The 20,491-nt window shown below is 38.7% G+C and overlaps 1 protein-coding gene across 1 annotated transcript; it reads left to right on the forward strand.

The window, feature by feature from the left end:
• The first annotated feature begins 371 nt into the window (after positions 1 to 371).
• LOC111573113 (spermatogenesis-associated protein 48) lies at positions 372 to 19,527 on the forward strand. The gene is given in 9 exon segments (XM_055018780.1): positions 372 to 2,891; positions 2,894 to 3,056; positions 9,046 to 9,181; positions 10,797 to 10,864; positions 10,943 to 10,984; positions 11,293 to 11,400; positions 11,585 to 11,657; positions 13,328 to 13,403; positions 13,735 to 19,527. Coding segments are annotated over 9 exon segments (1,083 nt in total). The 5' UTR covers positions 372 to 2,629; the 3' UTR covers positions 13,890 to 19,527.
• Positions 19,528 to 20,491: the final 964 nt, after the last annotated feature.

Consider the following 20,491-nt stretch of genomic DNA (forward strand, 5'->3'; position numbering starts at 1 on the left):
ACTACAATAAAGCCTTCGGCCACTCTCTGAGGACATGGCTACCCCTGCCGTTCATGAGAGCTTCATCTCTGTGCTCCGTCTGAATTTTTCCAAATGGTTGAGGGGCCGCACACAGTATGAGACAGAGTTCACTTTAGCCAATTTGCCCTCTAATGCATGCATGATCAACGGGCAGTAATCAATTCATTGCCTTTACAGTGTGATGAATGTGACCCGTGAGCTATGACTTAGGGCCCTTATGCTATAAATATGGTCATGCATTTTCATCAGTTTACAAGACATATGGATATAATCCCAGCAGTGGATGCTTTGAGCTTCAAATGTCAATGAGGGTCCTTGCATGAACTCTATTGCATATCATGCATACAAAGAGAAGGCTGGGTATATATGAATTTCATGAGACATGGCCCTACAGGTATATAGAGGCACCTAATGCATCAAAGCTTTACACAGAAATAGCAGGAACATTTGCAAAAACTAATATCTGTCAGTCATCTGTCCCCATTTTATTTATTTCAGAGGTGAAGGATGCTGTCTGTCTATGTTTTGACCTTCCAGCTCTGTCTGTATGATCCTGAGGTGCCAGACTGGGTCACCCTCAGCCCTGCTGTCTTATTAACAAAAATTACGCCCTGCCCAGGGCATCATCAGGCCATATTGTCCTCAGACAGTCAACATTGTAATTGCGACTTTGTTACTGCAGCAGCATCAGCAAATGACAATACCTCTTAATCCAGAGCAACAGTTTCTTTTTTCTGTCAGATGAATGCAGCCTGGGCAAATTAGCGGCTGCTGCATTGTACCATTGGGCCTGGCACCATGGGTGAGATGTGAGATTTAAATAATTTCTGAGTCTGTGGAGGAGTCTAGAGAATGGCAGACAAGCTGACTAATAACACGGGATCCAGTAACAAGGGCTGCTCCGATGGTAATGACTCCTCTCTCCAGAAATATCTGATTCCCTGCAAAAAAATGCAGTCATCTCAGACTGAGGTTGATATTTAATATCCTGAAACAACAGAAAGCCCCTGAAAGAATTGGGAAACAGAGTATTAGGGATGAGGAATTTCTGATAGGGGAATAATTAATGGAGTCCAAATGCAATAAATCATGTGGACCTCTGGACCTATATGACTTTTTTCATTAGAAATGTATGAAAATACAGACCATGCTCTCGTGAGATATGACTGACGCAACAGTCTGGAGAAGCATTTCAAAAGAAACCGACATTAGATCTCACAAGTGTCATTTTTGCTCTCCTTTTGTGGAGGAACATTGTGTGGGAGTTGGGCATATTTGCCACTCAGTTATCAGAGTAACTCTAATTAGGCTATTTTTAACACATCCTTTTCAACAGCTCTTGGGTGTTTACATTTGCTAATGACAGCCTGAGTAAAAATCATCTATCAGCAAGCATCAGCATCATCGCCACTGACACATTAACATGAATTCTCTCCCAAGAAAAATGCCACCTCGCCAAGATGCTTTCACTGTTTATATAAAGCACACATGTGTAGCTCCGACACGTGTGCCCTATATTTATGTGACATATTTACATTTTCACAATACGTCTCAGATAGCCCAGGCAAACTAATTAATAAGCAGTGAGCCACATAGTTTTTGTGTGGTTTTTTTTTTTGCTCCAGTGAATATGAGACAGCTCTTTCAAGCCAACGCGTTCACACAGATTACACCCTTTGTAAAAAACATGTTGCTTCCATGTGATTTACATAATTTTCATTTAGTTTATTGTCAACTTTAAAAACAGCTTACATTTGAAGTTTCTCTTTCAGCTAACACCACTTCAGGCTGAGAAAAATAGCTGGTTTTGCCTGCATCCTCAAAGAAAAATCATTGTAGTATGTCTTTGGGGACTTTGGAACAACTCAGTATTGGATTTATGTTCAAGTTGTTGTGCAATAGTGGTATTTTTAAACTCATAATGTATCATCATAATATTACAACAGAGACCTATAGTTGTTTGTGCCTAGATATTTGTGGACTGTCATTTAATTCATAAGGGACAGGACAGCATGCACATGCCTGTTTCTGGTGTTACCACCTGATAACATAGGCTCCATTGTGCCATCTAGTGGTCACTTGGATTAAAGCGAGACAAGTTTTTAAACAAGAAAATAATTCCTAACCCATCACAAGAAGTAATGTAGCTCTCTCTGAGGAGGCTCCCCCCACTAAACCCTGAGGCAGGGCCAAGACTTCTCTTTATTATTTGCCACCAGAACACATTTATGTGGAGTAATTTTCCAGGCCACCCCTGACAACTCACAAAACAGTTTTATTTGGTCAGTGTGATAAATTAGTAGTCGTAGTTGCCAAAATATAGCAGCTCAGAGGAAGCATTATTAGAAGTGAATGCTCCCCTGGGGTAGATCAGTGCAGTATGACGTTTACAATAGTTGTCAGGGGAGGTTTTTAGACTCTGTAGCCCATTATTATAACAAATAGAGAATAAATGTAGTGCTGTAGCTCCACCTCAACAGCCTGCAGGTCATGTGGCCTCCTCACATGTCAGTAATTTGATCTGAGCATCAAACAAAGACAGTCTCTGGGCAACGTACACTTACTGCAAAGACGCACAAGCATTCTTTGAGTTTCTCCACAGGTAGTAATGACTGCAGTACTGGATCCCTCCAAGCCGTTCTCTGCAGAGCTACATGTCATCAGACGGCTGAACTCCAGTCTGTACAGGGACGGTGGTGGAGATGAACTGGACAGTGGTCGGGCAGGTTCTCCTAGATTTCACCTTCCTGCTGGGCATGTCTTCCTGTCTCCTTTACGAAATGATGTCCCCCCGTTGGACCCTTGCTGTGGTCAGCTGAGTGCTAGAGCAGAGATGGACCTGGGGGTCAAAGGTTGATAAAAATTCATAGATTTCCTCATGTGGCCTCTGCTCTGCGGGCCCCTCCAGGTTTCAGAAAGAGGCTTCAAACACCCCCGATCCACTCTGGTATCTGTGTGGACCTGAGCGAGGACAAGGCCTGGAACTCCAGGAGGATCCCTGATGCAGCTTTGAGAGCTCGACTAAATGTAAAATAGCATGAGATTATTTTTACATTTACATAATGTTCTAGTCAGAGCAATGGAGATGCAATAGTATATCTACTGTAGAGCAGTCAAAGCTGGAATAACAACAGGACAACTACACCAAACTCTCAGGGGCACAAAATAAATTAAGGATTAGTCAATTAACTGCTTAGTAGAACAACAGAAGACTAATTAGCAACAATCCTGATGATCAATTAACCATATTTTCAAAGCAAACATCCAATATTCCCTGCTGCCAGAATCTCATTTGTTAAGAATTCCTGCTTTTCTTTGTTTCATTTATAAGTAAACTGATAATCATTAAAACTTGCATTGTTGTTTGGGAAACAAAAGCAGGTCACCTTAGACATTGTGAAATCGTGTCACTAGTTTTTCACTCTAGACCCAATGATTAACTGGCTATTCAAGAAAGTAGGCAGATTATTAAAATTGGACTTGTTTGTTCCCAAAAGAAAATCTGTTAGGTGGCAGTAAAAGCCAGAAGACAAGATAAAAACATAAAGCATGTGAAGACATCATGAATACAAAACAGAAAAGAGAAAGAAAGGAATACAAATTAAACATTAACTTGTCTGAACAGCAGACGTTTTACTGCAGTTGCTGCTGGACTTCGGCTCATCAGTCATTTCTGTTGAAGCTACAGCTGATATCTGCTGCAGGCTGAGAGGTCAAACCACTGGAGGTCAGCAGAAAGAAGATTATTGGGATTTTTCATTTAAATTACTTAAGATGTTAAAAAGCCACACAAACAATACCCAGACCACCCTTCTGCATTTAACAATAAAACAAACATTACTTGTAGGATTAAGAAGGGCCTCGTTAATGCTACTACTGCATTTCTGCCTCTGTATACACAATTTACCTTTTGTCTTCTGTGCAGGACTTGCGTCAATATCTAACCCTCCTGTTGTCCTCATTTACATGCATCAAAAAATATTGTTTCCTTGTCTGAAAAAAATCCCAAAATTCAGCAAAAAATTCCCCAAATTTCTGAAAATTTGCAAAACCTTCAGGAAGAAAATTCCTTACAAGTTTCCCTTCAATGTCTTATTTTTTTTTTTAAATCCTCCAAATTTGGTAAGAAAATTCTTGTAAATATTTTCAAAAAATGAGTAAAAATCTTCCAAAAAAAGTCCTAAAAATATCTAAAGTGATTACATATATATGAGTAAAACTTCTAATATTCTCTTAAGAACATTCACATTAAAATCAACCAAAATCCAGCGAAATTTGCTGGATTTTGGTAGATTTTTTTTGTGTGAATGTTCTTAAGAAACATTTTTAACATTTCTTTTTTTCCACCAAAAATTGTTCAAAGATTTCCCAAAAATGTTGAAAATGTGGACATCCGAAGTTTCACTATGAAAATATATTTTTTCCCACATTTTCAAACTTCAAAACGAGTCAATTTTGACCCGCAGGACGACACGAAGGTTAATCATCTAAATTCCTCTGCTCTCTGTTTGAGTACAATCAAAAATTTGATTACAAAAATAGATGCTTAAAGCCCTTTCATGCATGGCATCTACTATAGTGGACAGTTAGTCACACTTCAATTGAAACCATACTAATTAAAATAATAACTCCAGACCAACAGTCTGTATTGCTTTATAATCAATGTCTTTATTAAGATTTGTTATTGTGAAAAATCGAAACTGAAAAATGACTAATGTTGGTAGAAACGTGCCTGTCACCTTTTCAATATTAAGCAAAAACCTTTAATTCTACAAAACACTAAATACAAAAAGTGTGTGCCATCTTTTATTTATGAGCGGACATGCAGCTGTTTACTGTAGTGTACTTCATGCATGAACAGTTATATTCTGCTTATCCGTGTGCACCAGTTTCATGAAAAAGCATTATAATAATAATTACGTGATATAATTATTATCTGATGTGAATTATTGTGCATGCTGCACATAAGATAGATGTAAGTAAACTTATGAGGATTTATGGTGATACACTTTAATTAAAAAATGTACCTGCAAGTGGTGATTTCTCAGAAGAAATTAATGGATTTTTACTAAATTAGTTGCTTTTTTCTCAAAGCCAGAAAACTCTACTTCACTTACAAACAACAAACTTTATTTCTATCTATATTCTGAAGGTTTTTAGAGAGGAGTATATTCATGTATCATTCATAGCCTGGTTTATGGAACATTTTATTCCTATCAACATTGTGAAAATCAATTTTTTAGGGCTGTTGACAGTATTTTCAGATTTATAAAGCAATAAAAATGATATCTAAATTCCACTTTGTAAAAGCATTTATTTATAATGTGTCAACAAAATGAAAAAAGGATTTTTATTGAGATAATACAACTGCTGCACATTTTTGTAAACATAAAGTGTCTTGTAGTAGAAAAAAAAACTGCCTTAATGTAAGTGATCAACTTGGGACGATTCACAGTTATATACTACCGTTCAAAGGTTTGGGGTCACTTAGAAATGTCTTATTTTTGAAAGAAAAGCAGTTTTTTTTCAGTGAAGATAACATTAAGTTAATCAGAAACACAGTCTAGACATTGTTAATGTGGTAAATAACTATTCTAGCTGGAAACAGTTGATTTTTAATGGAATATCTACATAGGGGTACAGAGGCCCATTTCCAGCAACCATCACTTCTGTGTTCTAATGCTACATTGTGTTAGCTAATGGTGTTGAAAGGATAACTGATGATTAGAAAACCCTTGTGCAATTATGTTAGCACATGAATAAAAGTGTGAGTTTTCATGGAAAACATGAAATTGCCTGGGTAACCCTGAACTTTTGAACAGTAGTGTACGTGTTAATGGATTTTTTTCCCTGTTAACCTGTACCATTTCACCTTAAAGTGAATTTTAAACAACTGATGTGTTCAATAGTGAACAGTTATGTATCTTTCTCAAAATACTAAGAATTGGGAAGAAAAAAACCCAAACAATTTGACATGAATGAAAGGATTAAATGTGATTTAGGCTACTCTAGCATGCCTTATCTACAGATAACAGTTTGTACACTTTACATTTTTATATTGTTGCCTTGGACATTACTTGTAAGTATTTTTAAAATGTAAATATTAGATACTGTAAGCTAACTATAGTTGCAAAATTTATATTTTGCTCCTGAATGGAGTCTCAATCTAAGCTAACTAGTTAGCATGTCTGGTAGTTAGCTACTACAGCTAGCAGTTTTACTGAACATTTTTTGTTTTCTTATAGTTTTCCATGCTGTCAGTATAATGTACATTGACTTAAATCTGATTTGTATACAGTCAATGCTTTAATTGCAGCTCTAAAGCTGTAAATCCTAATTAAATACCCAAGAAATGTATTAAGAGCCTTGTGCTGACTGACTAAGCCAGCTGTCAAAGTTAGCTTAGAAAAAGACAGCTCATTGCAAGAACAGGATTTACCGTTAAATCTGATACTGGCTTACACGTAGTATAAATTTCTCTTCAAAGAAGTTATCACAAACAACCTGACACATAACAAACCTGCGGCAGCCTGTAATAAAGATAAGCAGGTGTGTGAGCTCTTGGTTTCTGCGTCTCTGGGCCAAATACTGTATAATCAAGTTGTCATTTGTAGTCTGCAGTGTGCTGCTACCTGATGGGTACTGAGAGGAAACAGGATTCAAATACAGTTCACGCAGAGCAGGAGCTGGTCAGCAGGGGCCCGCGGCTGATTTCTGCCCCAGGGCCTCCTTGCAGGGCAATTTGACCTTAAAGCAGTTAATACTGTGCATAGTTACACTGTATTTTAAAATTTGTCCGTGTCCCAGAGACTGTATTGTTGTTGTTGCCGTCTTCAGGTTCAACCGATCCTATTAAAATTCAAGTGCACTCACTGAAGACATCAACCAAAGCGGCGACGCACGACAGTCTGCCTGATAAACATGCTGGACCTCAGGTGGGTGATGACTGAATTAGTTTTCCTGTTGAAGTGCACTGTGGTGCCTTCAATTTACTTGTTTTGCCCAACTGAGAAATTAAACATTTCACACATTAAACAGTTCATTCATTTTTCCTGTTTAACTCTCAGAGCACATAAGCACTCATTGATTTATACACTCAATCTAGTACAGTGCAGACACTGCACAGATTGTGGTTGAACCCATGCTGCCGGCTTGGTTTCTACACAAAGTAGTTATTATTGCATATCATCACGTCGCTACTGAATTAATCACCTTCCTATCACAACACAAGAGCATATTAAATATGTAAAATAACAATCCACCTTGCATGGTAAAGCATCACATCAGACTACTCTTATGTGGGCAGGTGTTCACTTTGAGAACATAAACCTGCTTTACTGTTTAGTTTCTGGATCTCCTAATTGCAGTAATCATAATTATCTCGACATGCATTATAAGAGTTTGGGAGCAGCTCCACAGCACTCACTGAAAAGTTAGTGTTGTCTAGTGAATGGAGGTCTGATTGATGCCTGTATTTAAACAGTACAGGAGGAGAACAGCAAACACGCTGCTTGCTGATGTGTAAAAACACCATTCGGATTCAATTAAGTTTGTACATCTGGATTTGTGTAAAAGCTTTTGTTTTTCATTAGTCATTTAAAAAACATCCCGACGTGTGCTTTTAGGCGCATTAGCAGTGTTGACTTTAAGGATGCTCATTTAAGTACAATGGTTGGTTCATACTGAAAGATCATTACAAGTAAAGGATGGAATGTGATGATATTCCACTCATATATTCTTGTCACTCACAGAATGAACAGAATTTTGGAGTTTTTATCTAGTTGCTTTTTAATTCAATTGAATACCTGCAAAGCTAATGTATTTAATGTTACCATGCAAACAAATAATAACAGGCCAATCCACGAAATAGCAAACATGATAAGCATGCCTACTAATTAGATTTTTTGCATTGTTGGTGCCATATTTGACATTTTTTTTGCTCAGAACACTGCTGTACCAAAGTCCAGCCTTGCTACATGGCTGTAGTCTCATTATACATTTACACTGACTTCATGAATTATAACTAAGATGAATTTGAGCAGATTGAGGCGGATTTGGAGCCATTACAGATCAGCAAATATCAGAGGTAATTTGTAAGCTCATCATGCTGGTGTCAGAAACATTATGCTGTTTATATTACAAATTAATGATCTATTTAACCATATTGGAATTTAAGAGAGAAATAAATTTGAATTGTGTGCAGGACTTTATTAATGTGCTGGATTTTTTTTAAAGCATTGATGTGAATAGACATCAAGAATACATCAGCTTTATGTATTCAGTATTTTTGTAAAGATGAAGAAAGAAAGACAGAAATCAACACAAATAAGCATCCAGAATTCATCCATTTAAAAAAAAAAAAAATAGTCATTGGGGTTTCATTAACTAAAGCACAAAAGATGGTTTTGTTTAATAAAATGTCAGAAATCCAAGAAAAATGCATTGATTTCTGTCAAACACAAGCTCTGGTCCATTGTAATCTTTAGTTTTTTTAAGTTTCTGTGTGTTTTTTAAAATAACAAAACTATGAATATTGTATTTTAAGACCTTTTCTTCTGATCTGGAATTGTGGACAGACAACTCAGCAGCAGCTCAGCACTTCAGATACACCTCTGCAACACAGAGGTCAGAACCTTTAAATCATAGCGAAGTTAGACAAAGCTCCCCTCCCACATAATCCATCATGTAGCGCCCACACACGCTGTCATTCTGCTTGGAGTGTTATTGGGAGTGAAGAGGTTTGATTTTGTGCTCCAGTGATGTCATCAGGGAACACTGTGCTCGCTTGTTGTGTTAATTGCTGCTCAATGAAATCATGCAGATGAACTGTAGCCTTGCTTAAAGCCTCAGGGAAGAATCAGCTTCTCAGTTAATAAGCTGTCTAATATACTTTGCGCAATGAAGGAGGTCTCTTTAAGAATTTAAATTAAGGCAAAAAACTTCTGGGAATTAAGTTAATCAATTGTACTTGAGGTGTTTGCTTCGAGTGTTTAATGGCCAGAATTGTACGTTTATTCACAGAAGTTATGAAGAAGTCATTTGGGATAGGAAGTTGCCGCTGCATGTGCAGGCCCCAGAAACAACCCTGGAGAAACTGGCAGACCCAGTGAGTGAGCGACCCTCATCGAGGCACTACAACAGCCAACCTCAGCTGTGGCAGGTGAGCCATGGAGAGCAAACAATGACAAACACTGCCAAGGCCGGAGCTGAGCTGTTTTCTTTTCTCCAGCCGACGGCTGCTAAAGGGTTATACTCAATCCTACAACTGAGTGAAGGAAATTTGAATTTTTAGTAGCTGATTTCTCTTTCGAAAAAGGGTCATAAATATCACAGGGATATTTCACAGAACAGAGTTCGAGAGTTCCATGTATTATCTGAGCGAGTAGCTCAGTGGGTAAGAAGAGAGATTACCAACTGGAAGGTAGTAGGAGTCTATCTCAGCTGACTTAGGGTGAAGGCAGGGGACACCATGGACAGATCACCAGCCTGTCACAGGGCTACATATAGAGACAAACAATCACATTCACATTCACACCTACGGACAATTTATCAATTAACCTCAGCATGTTTTTGGACTGTGGGAGGAAGGCAGAGAAAACCCACACATGCAAAGGGAGAACATGCAAACTCCATGCAGCTTTAAAGATCCTGGAAACGCCGGGACACGAACCGGGGATCTTTTAGCTGCAAGGCAAAAGTGCTAATCACCAATCCACTTTACAGCCCAAAATGAATAAATGTGATTTAAAAAAATGTTGCACATTTGGTATCAGTTGCCGACAAGTTTGCACTCAGTATAAAATGCAGCATGAAGACTGGGAGAGGTAGTTACAGGATGCTCTATATTTATCTTTTTACTCTCAAATCCCACTATAGAAACAAACCATCCTGCTAATCAATCCTACATGATCTTATCCCTGTTATCTTCTGTCCACCACTTCATTTGCAGAGCATTGGTTGGTGTTTTCACATAAACTGTTTATTTTGTAGCATTTGAATGCCTCTATTTTTGGGACTTCAACTCCTATCAGCAATTATACACTGCTATGTGGGTCAGCCCTAAAACGTTGTTTGAAGATACATCCTCAGAAACATTAAAGCAGCAAGCAGAGCTGCAGAACCCAGTCAGAAATCCCGCTGGGCTGATCCACCTATTCAACCGTCCCACAGCGGAGCACTACTCTCTCTTACTGTCTCTCTCTGTGGTGTTGTGTCTGTGTTTTCTTTCTTTTCTTTAAAATGCATTGATCCAGTTTGTGTAGCACCCTACCTGCAAACTACCCACTGGCCAGTGTGGTAGCTGACTCCTCTGAGCCATACACTTTCACTGATGTCCAAAAACTATTAAAAACACAGTGGTGAGCCACACTGTTGCCCTGGGTGACGTTCAAACACGGGCAGTTTGTTTGAGTCAATCCTACAGACACCACTCTGCTGCCTTTACCCACAAATGTGCATTAAATCCGAGGCTGAAAATCCCAACAGACACCTTATTGGTTTGGTTCTTTTCATGGGATTAGTCAGAAATTAGAAAAAAAACCATCACCATCCTTATCGTTTAATCAGCGGGTAAAGATTTTATTATTCAGCATTAATGATAAAATACTGCATGCAGAATTTTAAAATAGCTCTGTCTGATGATTGAGGTTAATGAGTTTATCCAGCATAAACATTGTCACAGGCCACATTTATGCAGTGAAGTGAGGATGTTTAGTTTCTTAACAGAGTTGATGGTAAATTCTGCTAAAAGATCTATTGTTACTGTCCTTTCCAAGTCCGTCGGAGCCGACTGGAACAGACGACGGCATCAATTGAGGAATGACGCCAAGAAACTTGTATCATTGTAAGTTTCCAACAACCAGCTTCTATCATCCTTGTATTACAGAATTTTAAGGTAACTATATCTCCTCATTATTTTCAGCTGCAGTGGATGTCCAAGGTCAGGTCAGATCCCTCTATACATGTGAGTACTTTATGTCTGAAAATGCTGTGCAGTTGTTTCAGGCCCTTTGGATGCTTGATCAGCCCCTGATTTACTCTGCTGCTTGACAGTGATCTAAAACATACAGACAGTGTCATGAAGAAGCATCTTCAGAAAGAAGGAGAACAAAGAGTCCTGCAGCCCTCGACATCATAGAGTCAGTGTGGGGTCACGTGAAAGCATTTTCTCTTCAGCTTTATTACAGAGAGCTTTTGCTCAGTGTTGTATTTGCTAATAGGCTCCTTCTCTGAGAGCTGATGCTGCATGCGTGGGTTCTCACGTATTTACAGTGGTACCATTGGCTCTGAGAACATGGATAATATTGACAACATGGATGAAGACTTTCACCTACTGACCCTGAGGAGGAGCATCATACCTCCGTACACACCTACAGCACAGTGAGACACACATTTATCACACACACACATTCGCTGCGGTTCTCCAGAGCTCTTTTTCCTTCTAGTAATAATTTTTATGACCCTCTTGGTAACTAAAACATAATCATAAAGAAGCTATTATCTCTATCTCACTAACCCTAACACATTCTGATATATAATATGCAAAATTCTGTTTCTGTATCAGTCAAAGCACCATCCCTGGCTATGCAGGCAAGGCTGCCTATTCTAACTCTGCTGCTGCAATCTCTGTCCCAGATGTCTCCCATCTTGCTTGCTTCTCTGGATGAGTCTAACAGCAGCTTGTATGAAGCCTACAGCATGTGATTAATGTTGCCATTATCGTCATTTTTAAAAAAAAATCTGTTTTTATTGCCAAACAGTTTGCTTTCTTTCACCCATCACTGCTCTTATGTCTTCAAAACACATTATTTGTGAATGAGCTTGAGATACAGGACAAGAATTATCACAAGCGTCCACTGGAGGGCAATCCACTGACATCAGGTTATACTCTGGCTTCACCATGCAGATGTGTTTGTGTTTTACTGTCATTTCTTTGAAATGAACTGCGACTCCGAGCAATAATTATTAATACCAACATTACAGTCAACTTACAAAATAAATAATCTAAAATGTTTGATTACATCTTTCTGACTGCATTGCATATGCATTCATCTACACACACACACACACACACACACACACACACACACACACACACACACACACACACATATGTAAACACAAATGCATATATAGTGCACATATATAATTAATATATTTCCATAATAATGTTGTATTAATGTACATATTAATATTATTATTATGTGCTATGTGTGTCTTTTGATGCTTTGGCAGCATTATTTCCTGACACTTTCATCCCAGTAGCCCCTATTGTATTGAATTGAAATGAACAAATTTACCAAGAATATTAATGTCATTACTATTTATTGCTTATAAAGAAGAAAAAAAAATTGTCAAGCAGGCCTTTTACATAGAATAAGGCCTGCCTCAGAGAATCGGCCAGGTGTCTGAGATCAGACCGAATCCTCTGAATCCTATGACTTTAAATCTTGAGCGAACAAAGCGCTGACAGATCCTCACAGAGATTTACCATGAGATCAGTCACAGTGTTAACTTGCAAAGAGAGATATCTTTCAGCTTAATTATGTTGATACAAATCACAGGAGTGGAGACTGTAATGTGCAGTGGTACAAAAAGCACAAAAAACTAATTCTGTCATATCAAAAATGAAATAAAAGAAAACACAACCACTATATGGAAGTAAAAAAAGCAAAAAATGAGGTCAATTAAAAGAGCCCACATTGTTCGAGGGAAATGGGCATACAAGATGAACACATTGCCAAACTATATCACTATAATTAACTTTAGAAATAATGAAAAATTCCTATCATCTAATGATCTTTATTTACTTTGTCTTTTCTTCTTGTGCTTATATGTATTTGAGTGGCATTGCTGTAAAACTTTGCAGGTATCTGCATCAGCTAACTGTTATTTTTTGCATGAGCGATCTGGTGAGATACAAATTTATGGTCAGTTGGAAAAGGCTGCAGTAATTGGAAATGTTAAAAAGCAAATGAAAAAAGAAACAATGGATGTTATTCCTGAAGACAGGTAGGAAGTTTGAAGTCTTGGAAAACTGGAGAGGAAATTAAGGTAAATTTGAGAATTAAATACTATTGATATTGTTGCAGGGGAGATAACCCTTTACTGCAGATTTCAGATTTTCAGATAAATGGTATATGGAAATGTTGTATTTTGGGGGGATATAAAGTCAGCAAAACATTAAAAATATCAGTATATGTGAATGAAAATGATAAGTGCTTTCACATATATGACTGTGCAGAGCAAATGCTGCACCACTCTGGGAGCTGGCTGTCTGTTAAGGAGGTGTAAACCTGTTTCCTAGTTGGGCCCCAGTTTAGCAAACTTTACCGGCTTTTGGAACAGGCATCTCCAGATGGCTGAATCCAGAGCAGCTCGTGGTAATGGTGGTTTTTCACAACCCAGATCCATTTTCCTGGAGCCTGACACCCCCAGAGATCTGTTTCCTCTGCTGATTAGACTGGCCTCCCATATTTTTCCCCAAAACAAAAAAAAAGACAAGCACTTGGATTGATTAACTGTCTGCTGCAACGGTCAGACATCTCTGGGATTTTTGCTTGCCAAAACTTGCTCATTACACAAGTGCCTTTGGGTATTTTTCAAGTGTCAGTCTTAGTTATTTGATGTTTCACTATGAAGATTAGATCAGGGTTTTTGGATTTTTTTTACATCATCAAAAATGACCTGTAATGTAATGAGTCCTAAAAATAGTTGCATATTTTCACAGGACAATCAGAGAATCATGGAGGTCTGCTTTTGGTCACGCGGCGCCCCCCTCCCAAATGTTGACCACCGTGAACCCCTGCAACCCCTTCCTGAGACCTGAGCTTCCCGCCTCACGGAGAGGCGTTAGACAAAGCAGATGAGAAAGTTTTGAAGGTGTCAGTTTCCTATTTATGCCATTCAATCTGTTTATATGAATACGTCTATAATGATGTGATGTCAGTGAGTGATTCAGAGTGAGTTGGAGAATAATGAGATGCCCCATTATCATAATTTCCTTGATTTAGATGAGTGGTTTTCTAACTCTGGGTAGCGAGCTTTTGCATTGTCCTTTTAAACATTTGCTCTCTCACTGACTCACTCACTCACTGACTGTGTGTGTGTGTTTCAGCCCACACACTGCCTCTGTCATGAAGGGCAAAGAGGGACAAAAGGAGAAAATATTGAGGGAAATCAGGATTTTCTGCACTACTGTTACACACCTGACAGTGTAAAATCTATGGCAGGTATAATAGAAGGATTATAAGAAACATTATCTTATTCAAGTTTATTAGCTCAGCAAATACATATTAAATACATCCTGCAGTCAGCACTGCACAAATCATTTAGAGGTTTTAGTTTTCTGTAGATGTGACTGTATTGCAAATCATCATTATTATGAAGTGCCTGGCAGCTACAGCTTTATGTCTCTGTGGTTTGTGCCGCTTCACGCTTAGACAGGAAATAGGGATGAGCTGGTTTTCCTGTTTCTCTTCATCTATAGTTTGTTTAGATTTACATTTCACAAGGATTTGTACTTGAACACACAGCTGATTTGTGTGAGTTAAAGGTTGTGTGTTCACTAATGCATGCATCTGAATTATCTTATATTTACTTCCATAGATAGGACAATTCACTATCTTAGTGTTGCACCTAATTGAATAAAACTGGGAGATAAAAAACAAAACAAATGAAACAAAAACACAACACTGATTAAAAACAGTCCGAGAAGCTGAGATATCCTCAGTTTTAACTGCTCAACCTTAAAACCAGAGTGTGAACATCCTACATTTCCTACAATGCAGTGCAGTAGTGTCTTTCAATAAACATGATAGGGTTTTCTCACAGCTACAGAAGTCTAGGACTACAGCTCTCCGCTATTATTCCATCAATTTAGTATGCTTTTATTTCATTGAAAAGGACAACAATTTAGGACAAGAAAACAAATATAAAAATTATTTGTTTAAATTGCATATCTCCATATCTAAATCAAGTCCGACACAGAATTCGGAGAAGACAGCAGCTCTCAGGGCAAAGTTATCCTGTATGACAGGCAGAATGGCAGACTGCCAAAGCCCTCTTCACAGCTACAGTGAAGATATATGTACAAATCTGGTAGGGACACAAAAACAAATCGTTACTTTGAGGCCTATCGAAACCCCTGGATAAAAAGGATAGCTGTGGACACCACAGACACGCATTTGTTGTTATTCTGCTGGGGGCAGTAACAAGCATGCTTGGTAGTAGTGTTCATGTGCAAAACACATAGTTGCCGACCTACTGTACATGTAAGAAACAAAGTTCTCCCAGCAGAGTACACGAGGGTCCACTAGGGTTCATGTGATGTTAGTTTCATCATCACTTGATGTCCATAAGAATCCATACATAGCCCAAAATTTGAGTTCACATAGACATTTTGTGCGTGTTACGGCCACTGGTGATTGTGTGCCATCTTGCTTCTGTGGTGGATTTTTTGGGCCTTGGTATAGGGAGCTGTGGTTAATTTGAGAGCTTCTCCAGAACCCCAGCTGACAGTCATCACAGGTAATAAATCTGGAGCTGAAGATCTGCACTCCAGCCTTTGTTCTCCCCGCCTCCCGACCTGTCTGATTGGGCCACCATCCACCTTCATCCAACCAGCCGCAGCCATCATCACACCTGAAGTGTATAAATCTGCAACCAAACTCTCAGTCAGGGTGGCTGGGATTTAACGTGACCAGTTCGCCCTAGTCCTTAGGTTTTGTAGCCACAGAGGGATGGCTACTCGGAAATTAGAGCTTCTGTCAGGAGCTGTTATTTCGGTGAGGCGCTACCAGTCTTGGTGAAGAATATAGCACCTGTTAGCAGCTGACTATTTCGGTGAGAAGCTACTTGTGTTTTGAGTGTGCCCTGTAGCCACTGAGGGGTGATGATTAGCATGTTATGTCTTGTTGGAAATGTCTGTTTTGAGGCATCAATTTTATTCAGTTTATTACGTGCACTTGACACCCATTTGTATTAGCTCCTGTTGTTTGTGGTGGGTATTGCTACTGTGCTTAGGTTTGGCTAAGGAGTTTAGTTGTTTTGTTTTTGGGCAGCTAGTTTGAGAACTGTTAGCCTTTGTTTCATTTTATTTGGTTCTTTGGTTTAGCAGCATCCACCAGCCCTATTTTCCTTTGTTTGACCATTTTTGTGTTACTTCTGTCACTGAGCAATAATTCACTTTACCGAACTAATTACATCTGATTGTTTTTGGTACACCCAGCTGATCTTAGTGGTTGGGTCGTAACAGGACAATAGTGCACATGTTCGGCAGTGGTGAATATTCACACAATGCATAGAAATGATCTACTTCCCATGGAGAGTCCTCCAAATGGATGCCCAGGAACAGGAAAAGTTGCATACAAACAACAATGAAGCTTGAGGAAAACTAGTTAAGCCATGTCAGACAAATCTCTGTTGTTTTTATATTATTGCTGGTACCTAAATCACCTTTACTATGTCTTACAGGTAACCAATCTGGCGATTAACATCACAGCTCGTTTAGCTTCAGTTTCCTAGCTTAGTTGTCAGTGTATTACATTATAATACCTGTTGTTGGCAGAGTCTGGCTCCTGCACTTAGTCTGTACTTTTGTAACCTTCATTTCAACTAGCACAATGATTTACGTTAAATGCTGACATTAATGCTACCCTGTGTCAGGTTCACTCTGTGGTCTGAATACTCTGCCTGGATGCTTTCTGTGGCGTTGCAGAAGCGCTGATGCCGTACTACTGGAAATGACTTGGTCGGTTTTACAATAAACACACCACAACAATTGCAATCACACAACATGAAATAATCCCTAACTCTGGGCTCTTTTTGTAATGTAGCCCTGCCTGTCCCTTCTCTTTGCCCCCGTTTTCTTTCTCTTTCTCCATTTTGCAATCCACAGTGAAGCTGTATATAGTCACAACACAACTTCAAAGCCAAGAATATATCTATGTTTTTCAGTAATCGATGTAGAAATGGTTTAATTACTACAGCAGACACTGCACACGTTTTCAAGCAGTGTTGGCAACTAACTTGAAAAATGTAATCAGTTATAGTGAAGAGGTAAATACCTATCTTTTTAAAAAATATATTTTTAAAGCTTTATTATGTAGGACAGTGGAGAGAGACAGGAAAGCAGGGAGATGAGTGGGGGAAGGGCCATGGGCTGGATTCGAACCACTATAGCCCCTGTTTATGGGTCACCCGCTCAACCATTTGAGCTACCAGGACACCATAATTACCTCACTTTAATATTTATTCCACCGCAAAAGTTATAACAATAGTTAGATTATTTGTTACTTCAGTTTGACTACTGAGTTTAGCTCCAGCAATGGTGCCTTTGAAAAACTTGAAATCCTCCACAACTAGACTTGACATACTCTACATGGTACGATCAAAAAGTTCTGGTACTGTTTGTGATGCATATGAATGGAGTCTGGAGTTTGTGTTATCAAGAGTTTTACTGTAACGCCCTGAGTATCTGAAGGAGTACATGCAGCATGAATAACCCAAAATGTGGTGCAATGTCATGTGGGTCATCCTATGTGCTTTGTGCCTGGTCACCTGTGATTTCCACACACCCTAATCCCCAGATTTGACTCCCTGTGGTTTCTCTGTCATCCCCAAAATGAAATTCAAATCAAAAGGGCCCCGCTTTGTCACTGTTTAAATGATTCAGCTTGTTACACATGGTGCTTGACATGTTTATGTAACAGGACTTCCAGGGAACTTTAGAAGTGTTGCAGAAGTCCTGGAAGCTGCAGAATGAGACTACGATGATGGGGATATCAGCCAAATTTAGAACACGTATGTATGGATTTTTATAGGCAGAGACTGCACATTTTGATCACAGTTTGCAATGTCAACATACACTACAGTTCAAAAGGTTGGGGTCACCTGGGCAAATTCATGTTTTTCATGAAAGCTCACACTTTTATTTGTGTGCGAACATAATTGCACAAAGATTTTCTAATCATCAATGCACCTTTCAACACCATTAACTAACACAATGTAGCATTAGAACACAGGAGTGATGGTTGCTGGAAATGTTCCTCGATACTCCTATGTAGATATTCCATTAAAAATCAGCCGTTTCCAGCTAGAATAGTCATTTACCACATTAACAATGTCTAGAGTCTAGACATTGTTCATGTCTAGAGAAATACAGTCTAGACTCTAGACTGTATTTGTGATGAATTTTATGTTATCTTCACTGAAAAAAACTTTTCTTTCAAAAATAAGGACATTTCTAAGTGACCCCAAACTTTTGAACACTGTATATAAATAGAAAGCGAGACATTTTACATGCAGCCTGTGTTTTGAAGGTATTTACAGCATCAACAGTTTGTAGCCCAAGAGATGCATTGCAGCCACACTGCACTCACAGCGAGACCACGAGATTCACACAAGCCTGCAACTCTGAACAAACCCCAGTGACTCCTAATCATAGACTGATGGCTGATATTAGCAAGGTAGCTGGGATCACACAGAATTTAAAACACAACAAATCTGGAGTGGCATTTCTCTTTTAAACCACCTTCTCACATTTCCAGCACATTTCTGCACTGAACACAGACAACAACACACAACCTCATCTAAATCTCGATCAGTAATTGTCAAAGTCGCACTGGGTTTACTGTAATGTAATCATTGGTTTTCAGATCTGATTTGCCACTATCATATTACTATGAATAAAGTGTAATCTGATTGTTGGATACAATTTACTTGATGCATGGAATTTTAGCAGTTCTCAATCGTTTACATTTGTTTTGTTAAGATTCGTCATTTCCTTTGCAAAGCGGTGATTCCGGTAAATCTTCTTTTTGACTTGATATCAGCTAAGAGCTCCGTTAGTGAATAATGTCTGGCAGCACCTAATTAATGTGCTGAATTGTGCGATTAGCTTCACTTTAAACCTAATTTTCAACAGCCAAAATTTGGTATGAAACACATTATCAGTTGTTGGAGGGACCAGACTTAGCTTTAGCAAAAATTGCTATTAAATGGTTAATAATTATTGAGAATTTTCCACTAATTTCTGTTGTAGATGCTTATTTTTTGGATTTGAGAAATTATTTTTGTATTATACCCTTTTTTGCAGGGAATCAAACAGTAACATTGACAGTAATGGCTTGGCTTAGGTTAGCTCAGCACAAAGATGGAAAATGTAGGAAAACATGTAGTCTGATTTTGTCCATACAAAACAAAATTCACCTCCCAGCACATCTAAAGCTCACTAACTCTGCATTTCACTAACTGTTTAGCTCTCTTTCCAGTATTTATGCTAAGTTAAGCTAACCGACTGTTGGATTTTGCTACATATTTAGTGTACAGATACGACAGAATATAAATTTTTTCATCTGCCTTGCCTGAATTAAGGTTCCAAAGACTTGCATATTGCAGAGGTTGCTTTGTTTGCTGTTGTGTTTAAGACCAATAAAACTGAGCAAGCCCTCTAGCAGAAATCCTAACTCTATTTGCCAAAAAAAAACGCCCTCCTCCTCCTCCTCCTCCTCCTCCTCCTCCTCCTCCTCCTCCTCCTCCTCCTCCTCGTCAAATTTCCCAGCCTGTGGTCCGAATCTCATCACAGGCTCCTTTTCTAAACAGGCTCACAAACATCATGATTGATTCAGCCACTATCCTCCAGGATCTCTCAATGCCTGCCTGGGCTGGAGATTAATTTCCTTTTCCTCATCTTAATTTTTACTCATCGCCTCTCCATGAAAAGGCTAAATGTCAAGCATGCCTGACTCCTTCTAGTGACACATCTATTCCAGCAGATAATTACCATAAGGAAATTGATGCTTTAGTGTGCAGAGGGGAATTTAATTTACTCTGACATCCTCACAGCATAATGCATTCCTAAAGAAAGAGAGTTTTTCAGTTTGCAATTGACTTTTTAGATAAATTGGACTATTTAATGTGATTATCAGTCTTGAACGTCTTTGACTTATTAAGGTGTTGAAACCAATTAAGGGTTACATGCTGCTCATGCTTCCAAATGTGAAACAGTGAATACTGCTTAAAGATCCATGAAATAAGAACCATCCGGAGCCTATTGTTCACTAGTCAACCGGCTACATTACCTGATGATGTTTTGAGACTTGAAAGGTAATGATATTAATTACAGCAACATGGCTCGCTTCAGGTTGTAGATGAACCTGGAAGAGCAGCGGGTTATGTGTAGTTTTAGTTGGGGGTGACAATCCAAATGTGCAATGTAATTTTAAATGCTGTAGAAATATATTGTCTTATACCTTATACTTGTATAACCTTTAGTTTGTTTGTTTTTCCACATGGCCAATAACATTTAGCACATTTCGCAGAAGTCAGTGCAGTCAGTATTGATCCCACTTCTGCAGGAACTTCTCTAAACCATGAATGGATCATTGTCTTCGCAGTAGTTGAATGAAGCTGCTGTGTCACTGACTGGGACAGTATCTCGGTTACGAAAGATCACAGCCATTATTAGATA

The sequence above is a fragment of the Amphiprion ocellaris genome, chromosome 16 (assembly GCF_022539595.1).
Source record: "Amphiprion ocellaris isolate individual 3 ecotype Okinawa chromosome 16, ASM2253959v1, whole genome shotgun sequence".
Classification (NCBI taxonomy): Eukaryota; Metazoa; Chordata; class Actinopteri; family Pomacentridae; genus Amphiprion; species Amphiprion ocellaris.